This window comes from Ctenopharyngodon idella, chromosome 9, assembly GCF_019924925.1.
Source record: "Ctenopharyngodon idella isolate HZGC_01 chromosome 9, HZGC01, whole genome shotgun sequence".
NCBI lineage: Eukaryota > Metazoa > Chordata > Actinopteri > Cypriniformes > Xenocyprididae > Ctenopharyngodon > Ctenopharyngodon idella.
The window spans coordinates 10577917-10596184 of NC_067228.1; the positions used below are offsets into that span (position 1 = coordinate 10577917).

The 18268-nt window shown below is 38.4% G+C and overlaps 1 protein-coding gene across 2 annotated transcripts; it reads right to left on the bottom strand.

Moving 5' to 3' along the window:
• Positions 1–334: 334 nt before the first annotated feature.
• Positions 335–17832, bottom strand: wars2 (tryptophanyl tRNA synthetase 2, mitochondrial). Of its 2 annotated transcripts, XM_051905626.1 has the most exons (6): positions 17691–17832; positions 8242–8499; positions 3579–3659; positions 2908–2990; positions 2696–2814; positions 335–993 (listed from the first exon to the last, which is right to left on the bottom strand). In XM_051905626.1, the coding sequence occupies exons 1-6, from the start codon at positions 17793–17795 to the stop codon at positions 545–547; spliced, it is 1095 nt and encodes a 364-aa protein (XP_051761586.1). In that variant the 5' UTR covers positions 17796–17832; the 3' UTR covers positions 335–544. The 2 variants fall into 2 exon arrangements, with proteins under 2 accessions (XP_051761586.1, XP_051761587.1); XM_051905627.1 differs by lacking the exon at positions 3579–3659.
• Positions 17833–18268: the final 436 nt, after the last annotated feature.

Below are 18268 nucleotides of genomic sequence, written 5' to 3' on the forward strand. Positions count from 1 at the left end.
AACTTGAAAGAAAAAGAAAGTGCTAAATACTCATAAAAGATAATTTGACTGAACTAATTTGTTTTATTTAAGTTTGTCCTACTCAAACCAATTAATTATTTTGAGCGTTAAGGGTTTACAGTGTATAGGAGAAAAATTATTATTAAATTATTATTCTTACACAAGCATGCATAGTGCGTGTGTGAGGTGCCATGTCAACTAGCGGCCCTGAGCAGACTTTGCCAAGTCTTCCATTACAACAGGACTGGCATTTTCTCCTGCTCAGTGTTTGTGTGTTGGGGCACGGGTGAGATTGAAATTGATTTTGAACGCAAGTTATTCATATACCAATAAATAAAAAAGAAGATTATTTATTTTTCTTTTAAATAAATACAAAATGGACAAAAATACAAGATGTAATCAAACAAAACTGAGCATTTGGACAGACATGGGCAATTTATGATGACAGTGTAATTTACTTACCAATTTTTTTTTCACAAGTAAACTAAAAGAATCTTAGACAGACAAAGAAGAGTTTGTTGCATTTCACAGTTTATGAATTGCCTTAATAAAAGCCCACCAGTTTCCTGACTTCCGTCATCACAGGAGCTGCGAGGCTGCGAGCCTTCTCTGCTCCTTTGGCTAACAGACTCTCAAGATGGCCTCTGTCGGCCCTCAGTCTTTGGATCTCCAGCCGGATGGGTTGCAGCTTCTGTACAATAGCCTCAGCCACCACATTCTTGTACTGTCCAGTGTCCATACCCTCAGCCAGCCTGACCACCTCCTCCACGCTCTGTCCAGACACAGCCGCATGCATGGAGACTAGGTTTGAGACACCTGGCCGACTCTCAGGCTCATAGGTCACTTCAGAAGTGAAGTCAGTCACAGCTCTGCGAATCTTAAAGACAATGTCATCAGGGGTATCGGTCAGGAAGACTGTAGATAACTTCTGGGGGTCTGACTTGGACATCTTAGAAGAAGGATCCCTCAGAGATTTCACCTTTCGAGTGACACCTGAGAGTTAAAAGGCAGGAATAGTTAAACATTTCATCTGCATTGCAATCAGGTTTTGCAATCAACAGGTACAAAATCTGTTACTGGGGTGGTACCCTTTCAAAAGGTACACCTTTGTACCAAAAGTGTACATATTAGTAACTAAATGGTATATATTAGAAACCATCCCTTTTTGTACCATTTTTTTTTTCTGAGAGTGTAGACTTTCCTATCCACTACTGTTCAAAAGTTTGGGGTCAGTAATATTATATTTTTAAGCATTTTAAATATTGCTTTTATTAAACAAGGACACGATAAGGATCAACTTAATGTGTCCTTGTTTAATAAAATTATAAGCGATAGTAATGTAACAGTAAAGACATTTATAATGTTACAGAAGTTTTCAAATAAAATCCCACAAAAATATTAAGCAGCCAAAATGTTTTCAGCATTGATAATAATAAGAATGATAATATAATAATAAAGAGAAAGAATAATAAATAATAGAATGATTTCTGAAGGATCATGTGACACTGAAGACTGCTGAAAATTCAGCTTTGCCATCATAGGAATAAATTATATTTTAAAATATATTCAAATAGAAAATAGTTTATTTAAAGTGCAATAATATTTCCCAATATTATTGTATTTTTACAGTATTTTTATTGTATTTTTTTATCAAATAAATGCAGACTTGGAGCATAAGGGACTTCTTTTAAAAACCATACAATATAATATAGCATATAACTTAATAAAAGTAAGTCACTGACACAAAATGTGAGTCAGATATTGAATTTAGTAACTGCTACAATAGATTTAGTTCAGTAAAGAATTTGCCTTATTCAAACTACTTACTTTAACTATTCATTAAATGAACTGGCTTGTAGTTGAAGCAAAAAGCGATGCCGAAAATGGCACAGGAAACATGCTAGTTAATACAGATTTCTCTGAAATGCTTCCTTTACAATACTACCTAATCATTTCAATACAAAAGCAAACATAGAATGCAATTTTCCACTTTTTATAAAATCAAGTTCAGTAAATTAGCATTAAACAGTAACCACAAACCTCAAACACTCATCAGATTGAAATTAAAAAGAATCTCAGGAAAGAAAGCAACTGGGTTGTGTAAATATTATTTCTTTGTGAGATCACAACACAGATGGGCTCTAATGGTCGGATCTTTCATTTGGTTTCAGTGCAACAGATATTGTTTGGCTTCTTTAGCTTTGGCTCTAGGATGCAGGCACAGTCTTCCTTCACATGTAAGAGGAGCGACGTGAACCGGTCCTTTGTGAAGTCACTATAGGGAAACCCCCCAAATCCATTATCACCCCATCACTCAGATAGAGGAGGAAGAGAACGTTCCTTTAATCAAAGCGCCATTGCACACATGACTGGTTTCATATTGTGCTTTTATGATGGTGATAATTATAGAAAATGAAAGACTGTAGTTCAAACTGATGGTCCAACATGCCTGCCATGTGTGCGCGTGACTTATTATGCGAGGGTACGCTGTTGTGTGAACGTGTAACATACTGAGAGGAAGGCAGGGAGCTTAAGCAGACACTTGAGAGCACTGACTCATCTGTGTTCGCTGAATGACCGAGTAATTTGTCTTACTTTTCAGAGTTTGTGCACAGGTGAATCTTTATGAGAAAAACAGGCTGATTAAAACGGGAAGTTAATGTCATGAGATAAATACAAGAACTTCCAAACATACTGAGCAGGGCACGAGGCTCGGGGAAGAACTCTCCATACTGGTTGTTAAAGATGCGGGCCAAGTCCTGGGCGAGCTCCAAGTGCTGGATCTGGTCCTCCCCTACTGGCACATGTGTAGATCTGCACAACAATAACATCACACTCTCTCAAACAAAAAGCTGGGAATATAACCGCACTAAGAACAAAACACATCAAGAGCAGAGCCGGTCATACTTGTAGAGCAGAATGTCCGCTGCTTGTAACACTGGGTACGTATAAAGCCCCACACTGCCTTCATTCTTCTGCTTGCTCTTCATCTGCAAGAAAAAGAAATGGAGGATTTACCAGTGGAAGAACAGAGGGGAAAGTTTGAAATAAATCTAAAGCACCTTTCATTACATTTGGCTGCAACTGTCTGTTTTCTTATTACAACGAGGTCTAACATCAAGCGCTGTCTCAGTGTCCCAGGTCGGGCTGAATGAAGGAGTTTTGCCACATTAACACACACAGGCAGCATCCAAAGGCCACTTTCCGCCACGTTTCACATGCACTCAGCTGTTGAGTAAACAGCTAGGTGTTTTCCCTGCAGCGGTGGGAGGCTTCTGGCCGGGCGCTCCGTCAGCAGCAATATAAAAGGGTTGTCCTCTCTGGGTGAATCACAGTCATTATCAAGCCCTGTCTCTGCCTGCCAGGTCCGCCCACCCTCACGACCGGCACAGGGAAACCCTGTCGCCGTGCCACATGGACAACAAACAGAGGAGGGAGGCTTGAACATTTAAGTTGGCAAGTTACCATCTTCTAGAGGGCTTCAACATATCATGTGTCTTTTTATTTAACATGATCACGTGCAGATAAAACTGTTTTTCAGCTGATAAATGCAGCAAAAACAAGCGTGCTGTCATTACCTTCCATTGAGGCAGGTGCCGTAAACGTGGCATGCTGGTAAGGCAACCTAGGATCCATGAGAGCTCAGCATGTTCAGAGACCTGCACAGATCAATTGTATAATTACATTTTAACAACAAAAAAGACATGGCATGCATTTCTTTGTACTATCAATTTATTAAAGGCACAATATGTAATTTTTCGCCACTAGAGGTCACCTATTCAAAACAAAGGCGTAGCTTGATGACGCCGAGATTGAGCGCGGAATCTTGGGAGTTGTCGTCTTCACCTCGCAGCCAGGGAAAAAGAATCTGATGGGACTCGGGCAGAAATCATGTTCATGGATGAGATTATTAACGTTACTGTAGGATGAAGCAGAGCAGGACCGAGTGCTGTGCAAACAGAAACAAGGCCGCTGGAGCGATTGCTAATGAGAGACGAGCGTGACACGTGGCTCGAAAGCAGTGGAGCTTTTATTATGCCGCAGTTGCCGCTTCCGCTTCTTCCGGTCAAGCACATGTGGGGTAACGCAGAGCAGTTTATCATATTAGATAGATCTGAGGGTGTTGAAGATGTTATGATGTATCTCTGAGCATTTGCTCTGCAGCTGCTATGAGACATTTGTTGCACACTGCAGTAAGCTAGGTTGATATTAGAATATCATATTAATAGAAATCAAGAAAACAAGACTCAAACAATAAGACTAAACATCTTGAGCTATATAGCAATGATTAGTTTTCTGTCTATAAATGTATCTCAACAGTTGTTCCCTTGTCTAATAAAACATGTAATATATTAAAGCGCCTTTGGTGTTTTCATGGTTTCTACAAAGTAAAACTGGAAATCGAGGATAAAACAGGTATGATGTCAATGATAGGCAATGCAAGGACATGGTCCGTGTCCTGGTTAAAATTGCTTATTTCTCTGGATTTAAACATTCTTGGAAACATTTGGGATAATGTAAGTACACAAGTCAACAAACTATATAACATTGTTCTAGTAAGTTTTTAATTTCTCAATTTTATTTTGACAAAATCAGGGTGACAACTGTCCCGATATTATGATGTAGAAAAAGTCTCATTAAAAGAATGAATTTCTCCATTTCTGAGTTAGAAAACCAAACATGAAAGGCTATCGTATACTGTAGAGTGTGTGTCGAGGTCAATAAGACTTTTAAAATAGACAATTTGATGTTTTCATGACATGGCAAAGGTTAATTCAAGTTGTAAAATTTAGTGTAACTCCACATTGAATTATATACAGTATGGTCACACTTTAGATTAGGGTCTGTTGTGGCAAAAATCAACACAATCTTACTGCATAAGAGATAAACACATCCAATTGTCTTTCAAGAAAGGTCAAACAGTCAACAGAAACACAAGCAGCTGCAGAGTGTAAGACAAAGAACGAAAGCTTCCCCTCACTTTTATATCTCTGACCTTCAAGGTTGAAGCCTCTGTCCTTTTACCATATTAGGAACATTTCTTAGCGGCTGTAACTTTCCACACATTGTTAGCACAGACATGTTTTTAACATACATCTTGCATGTTCCCATACCATATCTTGCTCTTTCTATTTCTAACATCTACGTTAAACACTATGTTAAACATCACCCCTTAAGCAAACATCATACCATGTTCCATAAGCATTATATTTCATACGAATACAGGTAAAAATCATATGAAAAATTAAAATTTCCACAGGTCCAATTCTCACTATTAACTAACTGTTACCTACGGCTCTTGCCTCAAACTCCTAATTACTGCTTATTAATAGTTAGTAATGTAGATCTTAAGTTTAGGTATTGGGTAGATTTAAGGGATGTAGAATAAGTTCAAGCAGAAAAAGGCATTAATATGTGATTTATAAGAACTAATAAACAGCCAAAATCCTAGTAATATTCAAGCTAATAAGCAACTAGTTAATAGTGAGAATTGGACCCTAAACTAAAGTGTTACCAAATGCGTGTATTTTTGTGTGTGTGTGTGTGTGTCAAATTAATACATTACTCTTAATATGCACAGTGACAGTACATTATGCATAATTATGCATAAACTAGGCATCTTCGTGGCGCCCCTGTGTGGTAGTGAAGAGAACAAGATGTTCCCCACCTTCCAACAGGTGCACAGTAACACAGTATGGCCTCTCTGCATCCAAACTTTATCACAAGTACTCAAACTATTCTTTCTCTCATTACAAAATCATGAAAGAGTTTATTTGACTGCTGTTGTGAAATCTGCACAGTTCCCAAAAGAGCTCCAGATTCAAAAGAAAAACACTCAAAATCGTTCTGCTTCAGAGAATTAAATTTTATGGGTGCTGGCGACACAGCCATCACTTCTCATACTCACAAAAGGATTCTGAGGTATCTGACGTAAACCCTGAGAGGAACGAACATAAAACGTGATTTTATGGCACAGTGTTGAAAGAGATATTTATTACAGTTAGCTAATCTACGTGTGAGGGTGAGACAGCGGATATGAAGATGACTGAGGGATCATGGCAGAAAATCTGATATAGTGGTAGTGGACATCTCAGATGACTTCATTTGTCAGATTTGTGCAATCAATTGAGACTAGGAAAGAGTAAGTGAAACAATAAAGCCCTAAATATAAGCTGTTTATTCCTCAGACACATCAGTGAAAAGAAATTTAAAAAGAAACATGAAGGTCCAGAGTGTAAAAAAGAGTAATATTTGTTTAGATTTATGCCCGAGTTCAATTACGCGAGTCTGCCAGAAACACACACATAAATCTCTCTGTTGTGTGGATGTTATTCTGGTAAAAGGGTTTCTAGTGCAATTTATCCCAAACACACATACAGCTATAACACGAAGCCCTGTACTTAAGATCCGATTGATTTTAGCTTGTCACCATTTTTTCAATGAAGTCAAGTGTTTTCCTTGGGCCAGGGTATTATTTTCACATGTGGAATAGTCTTGTGCTCATATGTTCTATGGGAGGTCTTCAGTCCTGCCAAGATATGTGGCATGAAGTTAAAATGGAATAAAATCAGGAGGAGTGCGAGTGTGTGCGTTTTCACGTGCTCGCTGCAAAGTTCCAGTGAGAAAACACACAAAAACCCGACACACTTTCACTCTGCTGCACAACACACACAAACACACACACAGTTGAAAGCATATCAGGTGGCTGAGAGGAAGAACATGTCCACACTTATTATAGTTACCCTTCAAAAGTTGCTCAATTCGAGAGAAAACTTGCTGGACAGCTAGTGAGTTGCTGCGTACAGTAAAATCTATTATTATCCTCCTCTTTCTGCTTCATGTGGTCACTTTGAAGTGGGCTGTGAAAACGAATCTGTGTGTTTTCCCCATCCCAAAAATTTTTAGAGATAGGAATCAGTTTGGTAGAATAAGCATTTAAAGCTAGCCTCTATTAAATAAATATTTGTAATGGAAAATATGTTTTAGCTGACTGCCAGTAGTTCAGCCCAATAAAACGACCAGACTCCTTTTTAGAATGAGACTTCTGAAGTTATTTGAAAGGTGCTTTTGACGTTATTTGACATTGTTAAGGCAGCAGGGATGAACAAAGATCTGAACGGTTCAAAAATATAATATTAGCAGTTATGCATGGTTTAAAGGGATAGTTTAAACTCTGTCATCAATTACCCTCATGTTGTCCCAAACCTGCATTACTTACTTTCTTCTGTGGGACACAAAAGTAGATTTTGAAAGAGCTGCTTTGGATTCCATTGTCGGTCACTGTGTGAATAAAAACATCAAAATATCTTCTTTTGTGTTCAGCACAAGAAAGAAAGCCATACAGGTTTGAAACAACTTGAAGGTGAGTAAATGATGACAGAATATTCACGTCTGGAAGAACTATCCCTTTAATGTGAATTAAAGGATTACTTCAGAATTAAAATTTCCCAATAATTGACTCACCCCCATGTCATCCAAGATGTTTATGTCTTTCTCTTTTCAGTCCAAAAGAAATTAAGGTTTTTGAGGAAAACATTCCAGGATTTTTCTCCATATAGTGGACTTCAGTGGGGTACAACGGGTTGAAGGTCCAAATTGCAGTTTCAGTGCAGCTTCAAAGTGTTCTACACGATCCCAGCCGAGGAATAAGGGTCTTATCTAGCGAAACGATTGTTTTTTTTGTTTTTTTTAGAAAATGACCTAAGTACCTCGGTATCATCTCATTTTCTCCTCCAACTTCAAAATTGTCCGACATTGTTGTTTTACCTTTTTTTTGTAAAGAGCGTTTGACGTAGTCTTTGCACGTTCGCTTTGTAGACACTGGATCGGTATTTCCGCCGACACGTGTGACCTTTTCAGCACAATTATGTAATGCGTGCCACATCACAGAGCAGTGCAAGATGAGCATTTGTGGTTAAAAAGTATATGTTTTTTTTTTTTTTTTGAAAAATGGCCGATCGTTTCGCTAGACAAGACCCTCGGCTGGGATCATGTAAAGCCCTTTGAAGCTGCACTGAAATTGCAATTTGGACCTTCAACCCGTCCAAACCTGGTGAAGTCCACTATATGGAGAAAAATCCTGGAATGTTTTCCTCAAAAACCTTAATTTTTCGACTGAAGAAAGAAACATCTTGGACGACATGGTGGTGAGTAAATTATCAGGAAATTTTAATCCTGAAGTGAACTAATCCTTTAATACATGTTGTTTACTTGGAAGCAAGTCTTCAAAGCAAGACTCACTTGAGACTGCTGAAAGAGGATGGAGCGAGTTGGGTTAATGCCACAGGCCAACAGACTGGCGGCCATGTCCAGGATGTTGTCTCGCAGCATCTGAGGGTCCTGAGGCTGGGTGATGGAATGAAGGTCTACGATGCTGTACATGACTGTACTGTACTCATCCTGCAGGGCCACCCAGCTCTCTAGAGCTCCCAGATAGTTCCCCAAGTGAGGAACACCTGTGGGCTGGATTCCTGAGAAAACCTGCCCTTTAGGGAGGCTCTGTAGGGAAAAAAAAGAGGAGGAGACAAAATCCATTTAGAAGAAAGACAAACAGTAATAGGAGAAACAAAAGACAGCATAAAAGTGAATGTATTGAAAGTTGGTAGTGCGCCTACAGGAAGAAAGGGGACGCCTTACACAGTTTTATGAATGTTATCAAAGCGATAAATCCAAAGTATGTCTCACACTAACAGAGCACCCTACCGGGTGAGAGAGTGCTAGAGCGGAACTGCTCCACAGCCAATGAAAACACTCCACAGTTCACAGCCAGCCAATAGCAGCTTTTAAGAGTGACATAGTTGTGGAATAACAATCACAGTAGTGGTCCTACCCGAAACAGCAATAGAAGAAAGCAGTGCGATGTTGTAAACCCATAAAGTATATTAAAGATTGGGAAGAATAAAACAAAGAGCTCATTTTAAGATGCTTTAACTGAGAAGGAAGCCCCTACTCCTTAGTCTTTATGGGAAAAAGAGAGAGAGAGAGAGAGAGAGAGAGAGAGAGAGAGAGAGAGTTCTTGCCCACTGACCTCTGGGCAAATATTGTGTTAATAGCAGGGCTAGATGAGCCAGGTTCTGACAGTGGTTGGTGGCAGTAAGCTCAGGCAAGTTGAGGATATACCTAATTAGCTGTAGTTGATGCTCTTAAAAATACTTTATATTCATATTCAAGTCATAGTTTAGTTTAGGGTCCAATTCTCACTACTAACTATTAACTACGACTTTTGCCTCAATAAACTCCTAATTGCTGCTTAATAATAGTTAGTAAGGTAGTTGTTAAATTTATGTATTGGGTAGGATTAAGGGATGTAGAATATGGTCATGCAGAATAAGGTATTAATAAGTGCTTTATAAGAACCAATAAACAGCCAATATCCTAGTAATATTCATGCTAATAAGCATCTAGTTGATAGTGAGAATTGGATCCAAAACTAAAGTGTTACCAAAAAAACTAAATTCAAACTCCAACTTCCAAAACTCCCAAATAATCTAGTAGTCTTTAAGAAAGGATTAACGTTACAACATAAGAACATCCAAATGGGGAAAGCACACTTGCATGAAAATAGTCGTTAACACCTGCATCATATGTATGAGGTAACTTACTTTGGGGCCCATTTACAATCTGAGATCTATGGCTGATCTGAAATCAGTTTGGCTTGAGGGAAGCCTATAGCCAAGGGAATACAATCACTGATCCAGTATCATTAGCTAGTTAGCCTATACGTAGAGAAGGAGTATGCTATTTATGCCATTACTTGGTGAGTAATTGCAGTGCAGTGGCCCGAATGCACAGGGCCTCTCTGAGGTGTCAGAAGTGATTTGGGGCAGAACGGAGTCTGGTTCATGTGTGTTCTCACCTTGCGCCATTCCCCTCTTCCCCTCCGGCCGATCATTAACCATCCAGACGTGGTAATGGTGTCATTTGAGACAATCACACATAAGCTGAAACAACACTAGTCCCAAATACCGAAGGAATAATCAGCCTATCGTACCTCCCATCTACCGACAAGAAGGAATGTCTGAAAAATCAGATTTTTTTATATAAATTTTTTTGGCAGGTGGTGTGATGATGGGGGAACTGTATTCAATGGGTACATTACATAGTAACATGAAAAATGCATATTTTCAATGTCATTCTTCATTATTTATTATGGGTGTAGGTATGGTTTTAACAATGATAGTGACATCAATTAATAAATACAAAAAAAAAAAATTTTTATTTATATGTTTATTTACATTTGGCTGTGTTGACGCCATAAAAAACAACAAAAATACTACAGTATTTTTAAAATTTCCCTGTCTAGTCTAAAATCAAACAAAAAGCCTTATTTATTTTATACAGTGTAAAATACATGCATCAGACCATGCATTTATGCTATTTGATTTCACACTGAAATGATTAATCTGAGGTCTTGAGGCTCTATTGTCATTTGTAAATGAGTCAGACATAAACAACGCTTAAGTCAAACACAGATGTTGGACAGCATCACTGTTAATTCAAAGTATAATGTGAAATAAAATACTTTCATTTTACAACTAAAATCATGACACACGATACTATTCCCATGCTCACCTACCATAATTTCACCCATTCACTCAAATTTACTGGACTTGCTCTCTCTCCTCAGCTGTCCCACCAGCACAAACCCCTTCTTGATGACACCTGGCAGGAGCAGGAACTTCTCTCCTAATGTTTTACACTGACAAACACAACACTGTTGTACCACAGTGCAGCAAAGTAGCAAAAAAAAATCTTACAGGTCTACCATATGGAGTACACATTAAACCGTATAAGTGTGTGCGTAAGCCGATAGGGTTACATAGTACACCTACGATCCCTGTTCTTACACTCATGTAGGCACTTTGTAGGAGTATTTAATTGTAAGAACGTCTGTGTGTGTTCCAATGTAAGTCAAGAACCTCCATTTGACCACTTGAGAAGGACTGACCCTTCTGTTTCAACAAAGTAAAAAAGTATTGCAGGACAGTTAGAGTGACTGAAAAACAGATTCAGGCCACCATTAGACACCATTAGTTTTCAAATAGGTCATTGAACAGAAAAAAACAAAACAAAAAAACAATGATAAATGCAAAAAAAATCCACCAAATTTAAAAACTAAGTTCAGCTGCTGCCTTAAAGTAATTTCAACTCATTAAAAAAAACCCTTGTCTAGTTGTATCTCACATAACTTAAAAATACAGTTGAAATTAGTTCAATTATTTTGATGAGTTTATGTAAAAACTAGTGCTGTCAACGTTAACGCATGCGATGATTTTTTTCCCAGTTTAACAAGTTAAAAAATATTTAACGCAATTAACGCAGCATCCGTTTTTTCTGTCATTCTTTGTCTAGCATTACAATATATGATCACGCTCTTATTCATGCAAATGCTTTTAAACCATTTAAACGCGCCAAAAGAGAAAAAGAGAACGCGCTGTCTGTTAATGTCCTGTCACACACACACGACGCACTGAAAGACGCGCGCCAGTATCGTGCGCGTGGACGGCGCGCCAGAATCGAGTTCTCTGTCACGCTTGAACGAACAATAACACATACAATAATGCCAAAAATGTCCGTTTTGTCTAGTATCCTCATAAAAGCAGCCTTAAATGAGTTAAGTAAAGTCTTAAACGAAAGTAAAGAGTTGTGAGAAAGTGGGACGCGTTTGAGATCATGTGCAGCAGAGGCAGCTCTTAAAGTGACAGCAACCTAGGTAATGAAAGAACAAAGGTAACAGAAAATTACTCACTGCTCTTGACTAAAGAACTTTTGTAGCTTTAATAATGATTAATCTATATTTAATTTAGGCTATAAATTATGCAGTGCAGACTGTTTGGTAACTTTTTTCAATTTCTGTATTTTTCCTATCTGTTAGACAGGTAGGAAGGGCACAGGTAAATATGACATTTATTATTGGTTTATGTGAGAATTGAAGTTCACTTCAATTAAAAGTTATATTTCTGAAGCCTAATAAATGTAAAAAATGATAGCTTTCAATTACACTGTAATGTTGAATGGCTATAATTCATGTTTAAAATTGGGGGGAAAAAATCAAGGCATCAGTAGCAGTATTAGTATCAGTGATACTGGCCTTCATTCATAAAAAGATGCCATTAAACAAGTAGGCTATTTAAAATATACTGTCTTTATGTTGTTTCTTTATGTTGTTTTAATTTGGAGATTAACTGTGAAATTATTACATTATAAAATATATTAAAAACATATAAAAACTTAAGTGTTTTTAATTGCGATTAATCAGAGAAAAAATGTGTGATTAATCGAGTTAATTTTTTTAATCAATTGATAGCACTAAAACATATGTTGCATGAATTATGGATCATATCATTTTTTTTTACAGTGAAGCGACATTCACCAAGAAATGATAAGAACCTTAAAGAGCCATCAAGACCTTGACGAAACAGACAGCCTAGCTGGACTCTGACATCCCGGCAAAGACGGCCATCTTTGCATGCCAATTCCAACACTACCTTTCACCACCCTTTATGGTTCTGCAGGAAAGCATCAGCAGCTCAGTAAATGTGGAGAAGCTCTCCACAGGAGCTGATATCAGAGAGGGAGCGTGAGGCCGGTTCTGAACGGCACCTCTGACCCTCCCGCCCCAGTCCATTTGTCCCCCACTAAGCTTCAGACACACAGAACCTACTGTTACAGTGTCTATCAGCATCGCCTCACTCACCCTATTAAAACAGACATCACGCTGAACAGCAGAAACACATGCCTTAATCCTGCCACTCTCCGCTGGGCTACCTAACAAAGCCCGGCTTTGGTGAAGTATAGAGCAGAAAATCATTTTTATGCACCTTCCTGTGCCCGAAACGGTGGGGAATGTATGCTTTTGCCGTACTGAAACACACTCAGCTTGAAGCGAAGTGCGAACGACCGAAAATAAAACAGGAACGAGACCCGTTTTGGGGGGAAAACACATTAGAGAAAGCATGAGTGACAAAGCCAAAAAAGCAGCGAAAGAATGAGCAGGAGACAGACCAAAAGAAGAGGTATTTTGTGGGGAGGAGTGTGGCGTACAGGAGGTGGCAGGGGGGCAGGAGACGGAGCGTTTGATTAAATCTGCGGTTGACGTTTCGGACAGGTGAGATTGATGAGGTTCCTCTACGCTTCACACTGTGCGGAGAGCGCAGGGAGAGGAACAGAAACTCGCAGTGTGGAGAGCCAGGGCTGGGGGCCCTCTCACACCGTGGGGTCCCCGGCCTGATTAATGGGGCTGGAGTCCCTTCAAAAACAGCGCTCCCAGCAGAAAGGGCCGCACCGTGCTCCAAAAATAACCAGGACGGGACAGGCGCTCCACTACGGACCGCGGCTCGGAGGCCAAACCCTGAACCGTTTAGGACCAATCGCTTTTGTTTCACTACAATCCTCCCTCTGCTGATCGCATTACATATTAAAAGATAGGTTACGCTTAGTCTGACATGAAATATAATCATTTGCAAGCTACACAGAAAAGGCTGCCGAAATCTCAATCCAAAACCCAACGCCTGGCATGGAGAATGATAAATGTCTTGCATGGATTATATTGCGATATTTGGACTCTCTTTATAAACTACACTATGCTAATAAAGGACAAATCCACTTTGACCTTTTTTCCCCTTTGAGCCTTGACAGGAAAAACGCAGAGGCGCTAGCCTACTAATGACAAATTAAACACATAAAAGTCACAACGAAGCAGAAATAACCTGCACACACCTCATAAATTTATCAATGTGTAATTATGGTAACACTCAGGAACTCATAAGCCAGGTTTTTTTTTTTTTTTTTCCTTGTTCCCTCTAATTTCCTGCAGAGCTGACTGTTGGTTTGAGCACTGCCCAGAAGCTTGATACCAGATAGTGGGTGCAATTCAATTAACTACGTCAGATTTTCTGTTACCATAAGTCTACAGGGTATGGCACAAAACTCCAGTATTACTCTACAGGAATTTAGAGCCAAAATACACTAAATTATCAAAAATATTATGAGCGCTAGAGGGGTCTGGAGGATTTATTCAGCACATATTGCGTTCATCCTTCAGAATGATTAACCGAATTACGCAGCGGAGTGTGAAATAAAGTGCTTAGCTGACATGTAAAAACAAATCGTGTAATTAATAAATATAATCAGGCCCAGCTCATGTGCGCCTCCTTTCCTACGGTTTCCTCTCCGGGCGGCTCTGGGAGTGCGTGTAATGGTTTTAGCTGACATGAGAGTTAGAGCATTTAGACCTGAAGAAGAATTAAGAGCCGTTTCCTTTTTGTGCAACACAAGGCTGAGATGACTGATATCAGCTATTAAGACCACAGGCGATTAAGGGCCGGATAGGGAGCGTCATGTTTTATAACACAGCTTGGAGCGAAGGCCCACTGCATCCTGCTGCCTCATGCTGCAACGTATGGAAGGATAATCAGGGACGTTTCAGGATGTGATTGGAACAAAAGCTTAAAACTGACATCAGTTTTATTGTCTAAATAAGTGCATAAAACATTTACACAACAGGGGTATTTCAGCAGCTCCAGAAACAAAACAAAAAAAAGTTTTCAACACAGAGCGAAAGGTTAATACTGAATTTAATTAGCATTTGTTAGTCGAAACTTGCGGATTTTGGTGGTAGAAAATCTAAGCGACTAATCCCCGTATTAAAGTGCTCCTTTTTTTGCTTAACTAGTTGATTGAGACCCTTTTTGATATTTTATAAACAACATTTATTTAGAGGCATAAGGTTAAATTCCCTTCTCACTTACACTTGGAAAGAAAAATCTGTGCTCATCTCTGGCTTTTAACACCATATTTAAATGACTTTTCATAACCCTTCCTTTGCCAGGAATACACTCCATGTTTTGACGCACATCACACCTAGCAGCATTGTGAACATCCGCATTAGCACGCGGTCCCCGACATTTGGAGAAAATTAAAACAAATGAAAACCAACACCTCATTTCAAATGTTGTTGCTGGTAATAAAGGACTGCTGGGATGGTTTTGACGTCTTTCTGTAACCTCACTCCCACAGTCACAGCACTCCGCACTTTAGTGTCCCAAACGACACACTGCCTGTAGTTAACAAAACAGAGACTGGCTGCCAGCGGTGGACGCACATTCCTACACGGCAAGTGTGCAGAAGTCATCAAATAAAACCTGGTTGTCAATCAAATCAAGGCAGTGAGGGCTTCATATGCTCAGTAAAAGGCTCACCAGTTATAATTTACTGTGTTTAGGTCCAGTTAGGGTTACATACTCTTAGGGAATTGCACTGTTTAATTAACAGTTCCTTAACATACTCCAGTTCACTTTGAGTACCGGGATTCCCATATAGAAGAAAAGGCTGTGATGGCTGTTATAATCAGTGTTATTTTAGGATGGTTTCTAACAGTGAGACATGGCTAATTGAGCAAGAATGAGCAAGTGAGTTTTGCAACGAGGGTCAAGATAATCTAAATATAAAAGTGGTGTAGGTTTAATTATTAATAAATAATCATATTAATAATAAAAAGTAGTTCATGGATATTTTCTGTCAAAACTGACGATTCTTATTTTTTATTATTGCAGTAATCATTGTAAATGAATTACCCATGCACATCATTGTTTTTTTAATGTGCCCCCGACATCTCTTCTCTTCTCTGATGATGTGTTTACTAGCGCGAGGGCGGGATCAACCTGTCACTCACATGAGATCACAGCAGTAGCAAACCACAACCATCTAACCAATTTCTGATGGACAAAATCAAGTCCCGCCCTACATTTTTTTCTTGTTCAAGAAGTCTGCACTCTTTTTCTTTAAATCGGATATACATCACAATAGACCTTAGCCTTAGGCTAGGCATTGAATTTAACATGAATGAAAACAAGGATGTAAGGGACAGACTTACAGTAATGGCAAGCACTGCATAAAGGTCTAGATCCCGTCATTTTCAGAACTCATAACTTTCAAAACTGTTTTAAGAATTTTTTTTTATTTTTTTTAACTTTTTTCCCGGAAAGACGTTTTATCAGCAGAACAATGTATGTTGTTAAATCAACTGTACAATCCACTGAATGCACTGTACTTCTATCTCTCACAGCCTCATTTTCATTCCTGATATGGCACTACCATAAGGTCTATAGGAAAGAAAAGACTATCACAACTTGCATTTCATACAGGACTTAAAAATATTTGGTAACACTGTAGTATAGGGAACACATATAAACTATTAACTATGACTTTTCCCTCAATAAACTCCTAATTTACTTCTTATTAATAGTTAGTAAGGTAGTTGTTAAGTTTAGGTATTGGGTAGGATTAGGAATGTAGAATAAGGTCATGCAGAATAAGGCATTAATATGTGCTTAATAAGTACTAATAAAGAGCCAATATTCTATTAATATGCAAGCTAATAAGCAACTTGTTAAAAGACCCTAAAATAAAGTGTTACCAAATATTTCAAGAAAGTTTCTGTCTTTTGACAAAGTGCGCAAATCTATACAATAAAATTCAAAGATCTACAAATGCTTAAACAGTATTGAAAATTTTATTTAGTAAAAATGAGAATATTTGTTGTGCACTAATCATACAAGGTAAATATATCTTTCATGATTTCATAGTTAAGCAAGAGTAAGAAAAAAATAAGATTCTCCACAACTCATATGCCAAGCCACAGCAAGGAAACGCCGCAACTCAACAACTCTTTTTTTTTTCTTTTTTTTTTTTACTGTTTTCTTTCACTATTTTCATAGTTAAAAAATGTAATTCAGCACAAGGGAATAGGCAAAATTTCAACATTTTGTTCTACTCTTCTGCGCACTTGATTTACAAAAACAAGTCTACAGACTGCTGTAATCCACAACTCTATTTAAATGATAAATGAGTGGAATAAAGGACGTCATGAAATTATAACCTCTCAGCAGAGTTGCACAACACAACAAAACATTTCCCAATGTACGTTTGAAATAAAAAGAAATTCACAAATCACAATATGATGTAGTTCTTCCAAACTCTGCTGCAAAACATGTTGTCTTTTACAGAATCATGAGATCATCTCAATGTTGTTATTGTTACCACACAAGAAGTGAAAGATTTTTAGACATGAGAGAGAAAAAAAAGTTTTTGAAGGCTCTTATGCTCACCAAGGCTGCATTTATTTAATAAAAAAAAATACAGTAAAAACAGTTATATTATGATATAGCCATTAATCGAGTCTTCAGCGCCACATGATCCTAAAGAAATCATTTTAATATCCTAATAATAAAAAATCTTAATTATTTCAAACCTTTGACCAGTAGTATGTGTGAGTATTTGTGCATATAAGCTACAATTCTGCAGCACTGCAGAACCTAATTTACTCCCTGCAGATAACAACCATGTCAAAATGCTTAACTGCATGTTACTGTACATGTAATGCTGCATAAATAAATGTTTACTGCCACTAATATCAAACCATTCTAGACATTTAAAAGCTTTAGCAACTTGGTACCTACAACTAATAACTGACAAAGGCGCTTTCTAAACACTGCAGTTATTTACACATTAGCCTATATTTGAAAAGACTATACAGGCTACTGTAATGTGTTTAGACTGACAATTACACTCGTCGGATACATTCAATGTATTGCAGAATGTTTCCACTGAAGGTGAACCATGTAACAGATCCTCCGTAAAGCCGCCAGACTGCCAAATAACAAAATGGCAAAAAGAGAAGACCTTCTTACCGTCGTTCCCGTCGCTTTCCCAGCTTTAAATAATCTTCGATAGGAATTACTCTTGTGAATAAAACGAAAGACAGATTTCACGTTACACTTCATGGACAGCGCCATCTTGAATTATTCATAAACACACACGTACGGGGTCCAATAAGGGACATACGGGCAAAACCGGCCGGTAACTCACTCATATTTCAGAAGGAGCTGCTCATGAAATTCCCACCTCAGCAAAAATATTTGGCGAATTCCTATCAAAGTGAACATAAATGCCTGCATGTACTTATAAGCCTATATTTATATGCCATACTCACTCCGAAGAGCAGAGCCCTTGAAGTGGGAACTTAGTTTGGAGGGAGCTGTGCGCTTGTGTCATAATTAAGCCGTTTGCAATTCACTTGGCAAAGGGAGCAATGAAAGACAGTTTTCTCATTATCTTGGAATGTTACCACGATGACAGCACAGTAGTAGACCGTACAGGGATTCATGTGTTCACTTTTGTTTGAAACGTGCCTGCAAACGGCGTTCCCATCCCTTCCCGAAGTGCCCTTCAATTAGGGAGCAAAAAGGCTGTTCACTCATCAGTGTTT